General features: G+C 39.6%; 1 protein-coding gene across 1 annotated transcript; it reads left to right on the plus strand.

Annotated features, from left to right (window-relative positions):
- The first annotated feature begins 347 nt into the window (after nt 1-347).
- Nucleotides 348-846, plus strand: LOC118840270 (mitochondrial import inner membrane translocase subunit Tim8 A-like). Its single transcript, XM_036747754.1, has one exon. The coding sequence runs from the start codon at nt 348-350 to the stop codon at nt 633-635; it is 288 nt and encodes a 95-aa protein (XP_036603649.1). The 3' UTR covers nt 636-846.
- Nucleotides 847-3,720: the final 2,874 nt, after the last annotated feature.

Consider the following 3,720-nt stretch of genomic DNA (forward strand, 5'->3'; position numbering starts at 1 on the left):
TATGAGACATAGGTGAAGGAGGAGATAGTGGAGGAAGGCATATGAGTTAGGTAAGATGAGGCATAGAGAAGGAACTCAGCAAATGGTCTCATTTTTTTTTCAGTGAAATGCGAGGTGAAGTTCTTGGCTGTGAGGTTGGGGAGGGGGGTCCATGGGAGATTTGAGGAAGGACAGAAAGTTTTAGAAGAACAGCTGTAGTGAGTAAGATAGTGACTCAATTAAAGAGGTAGAAAAAGATTACCTGGTGACAGTGATGGCCCAGATTGAAAGGGGGAGAGGCAGAAAATGACACAAGGGTGGGTTCTTGTGGCTGGCAGGCTCGTGGTTGTGCGCGGGGCCAGGGCAACATGGATTCCTCTTCGTCTGTTCCAGGGCTGGGCTCCGTGGACCCACAACTGCAGCATTTCATCGAGGTGGAAACTCAGAAGCAGCGATTTCAGCAGTTGGTGCACCAAATGATTGAACTATGCTGGGAAAAGTGCATGGACAAGCCTGGGCCCAAATTGGACAATCAAGCCGAAACCTGTTTCATGAACTGCATGGAGCATTTTATTGACACAAGCCAATTCATCCTGAACCGATTGGAGCAGACACAGAAGACCAGGCCAGCCTTCGCAGAAAGCTTGTCTGACTGATCTCTGCACAACTCTCTCCGTTTTCAAAAGAACTTTATAGTTCGAGAAAAAGTACTGTGATGGGATGGTTGTAAAGGAAAAGGCTGTGGGGAGATTGGCTTGCAGTTTTTATCCCAGCCTTTTGGGATGTATGGTCATGTGAATGAGCAAAGAATGGTTTTGTGAGTTTGGGGGTTGTGTTTTGTTTTAAATGCCAGTTTTATGAAAATTTTGGACAGTCGAATGGAAGACTACTAGATACACTTAAACCATACACAAGGCTATGTTCTTAATGTTCCATTGGCTTCTTTGTAGGTATTCAAACTGGGACCACATTGGTAGATTCCCTCATCTGTGTGTGTTAATTTCAAACCTATGGGAGGGTGGGCTTGAGATTAAGGTAATACATCTTGGCATCTAGCAACAGGATGGAGAGAAGCCGTTTGGTACTGCAGTTTCAGGCCTCCTTATCCATTTTGTGACTTAGCGGGGCTGGGCAGATCTGTAATACAGACTAGAGACCTCACTTCCAGTAGTATCCATCTTTCTCCTTTACTATGACTTATTTTAAATAACTATATGCAGAAGGTCTCAGACAATGCTGAGAGGCTAGGAGGCCTTTGGATACACAGAAATCTAGCTTAATCATCTAGTGAACATAACTTTTGCCTCCCTCTTGGCAGTCTCAAAATGAGAATGATCTGCCCTGAGTTTCAGGGTATTGTGACTGAAAGGTGTGCCTGAATTGTAAAGGTTTAAACCAGCCACCACCCCAGCTAGCCATCATCTCAGGTAGAGGGGCATACTTAATGTGTTGATTCATTGTTCCATTTACTGCGAATCTTCTGATGACTGAAATAAAATCCTTTGCCTCAGGTTGAAAAAAAAAAAAAAGAAAATGACACAAGCTCTGAGACAGGATAGAGTAGAATTAGGAACGCAAGATCTCTCTCAGAAATGAGAAGGAAAGGGGGGAGGGAAGAATGTGTAGAAGGGTTCTGAAGCATAGAAAAGGCAAGAAGAGGAAGCTCAACATGAATGGCCTCTTTCTTTTCAATAAAGTGCTCTGTTGGAAGGGAGTGGTAAGGAAATTGTTCAGGGTGTTACAGGAGGGAAGAGAAGGCTCAAAACAGCCTCTGCATTGTGGAAATATGATAGTCAAATTCTGAAGAATAAAAGAATTACCATGCTGCAGTGAATATCCAGTTGAGAGTAGATAAAATAAATTTATAGTGAAATCCATCAATGTGGTTGGATAACTTCTTCCAGAATCACTCAACAACATGGGGCTAGGACAATCCCAAAGGACTCATGATGAAAAATGCTATTCATCTCCAGAGTAAGAAGTGATGTTGTATGAAATATGTACCAAAGCATACTATTTTCCTCTTTCTTTCTTTTTAATTAATTTTCTTGTACAAAATGACTATGGAAATGTTTTGCATGATTGCACATGTATAACCTGTATCAGATTGCTTGCTGTCTCAGGGAGGGGTAAGGGGGGGATAGAATTTGGAACTCAAAATTTAAAAAGAAAAAACAATGAATGTTAAAAATTATATTTACATGTAATCAGGAAAAAATTTCATTTAAAAACATGTGAGGCTAGAAGTGGAGAAGGAATATAGCAAAGGTAACCCAAGGTTGGGGTTTGGTAAAACATAAACAGAAAAAAGACAAGAAGGCAAATTTTCAAGAATAAATAATTGTGTATAGATTAATTGTTTAAGTATGTGGTCAGGATTGTGAAGGGAGAAAAGTGAAGCCAGAATAGAGGTGATAGACTTGAGAATCCAGGGAAGGGTGGAACGACTAGAGTCTGGGATGAAGGTGAAAAATAGACTTAATAAGGGTGAAGCAGTGGGAGAAATAGAAGGATAGGAGCTCGTGAGCAGAGGAAAATCTCAATGTTCTGGATTATGGAGGTAGAACAATTAAGGCGGCTATTGAGATCAAGAGTATTCCCAATTCTGTGATTGTCTAAGATGGAGTGAAGATGAAGGACAAGGTTGCTGAGGAAGTTGATAAACTGGGAAGCCAGGGTATATGTAGGAAGAATGTCCAAGAAAAAAATCAAATTTTCAAAAGCAATGAGATATTCACATATGTTCAACTTGAATGAACGATGAATAAAGAAGAAAGTACAATTCTTGCCAAGGAAATTTGGCTTAGTGGCTGAAGCAATGGGCTGGAAATTCAAATCACAGCTCTGACCACATGTCATGAATTTGGGCAGATTGATATTTTCTCTATCTCAAGGTTTTCACTTATTAAACATTTGAAAGTCAAGGAGTCATGATTGAATTATTCAATACTTCTTGCCACTAACTTACAGCGTGACTGTGAGTAAGTCACTTTACCTTTTGGGGGGCCTCCGTTTCCTCATCTGCAAAATGAGGCTGTTGAACTAGGTGACCTCTGGTATCCTTTCTGACCTAGATACTATGATTTTATGAAAATAACAACAATGAAGATAATTCAGTTCTATCATCACTTAAAAAATGAGTGGCCTCCAATGTCCTAAAATAAACATAATCACAGGTTAAAACAGCGTGCTGAAAGGTTATGGAAATATTCCAAATGGATCAAGAAATTCTCAGTCGAGAAATGAGTAATGTGAAGTTTAATGAAATTGAGCCAAGGAAAATTAATTGGAACAGGTAGGAAAAAAATCCCTACAGTGAGATATATTAGGCTGTAAAACTATCTCCTGAGGCAAATGGTAGAAACTGCACTGATTTAGTTATTTTAAATTGGACCAGACAAAATACTTGCAAATACATTAATGATAATGCCTTCCATCTCGTATGGCACTTTCGACTTTCCAAAGGGCTTTCTTATCTGTTACCTTATTTGATCTTCGTAACAATTCTGGAAGGAAGGCATTACTAACCACCTTCAACAGAGAAGGAAACTGAGGAGCAGTGGCTGGTTTAAAATTCTAGTCATCTCCAGCTTCACGTGTTTGCTTTGCTCAGTAACACTGATGATTGTATCCAGAGTAAATTAGTGATTGGATTATAACAATAATAATTAGATGATGATGATGACGATGATGACAGCATTTATATGACACTCTAAAATTTGCTAAACAATTTGCAAATAT

This window comes from Trichosurus vulpecula, chromosome 2, assembly GCF_011100635.1.
Source record: "Trichosurus vulpecula isolate mTriVul1 chromosome 2, mTriVul1.pri, whole genome shotgun sequence".
NCBI lineage: Eukaryota > Metazoa > Chordata > Mammalia > Diprotodontia > Phalangeridae > Trichosurus > Trichosurus vulpecula.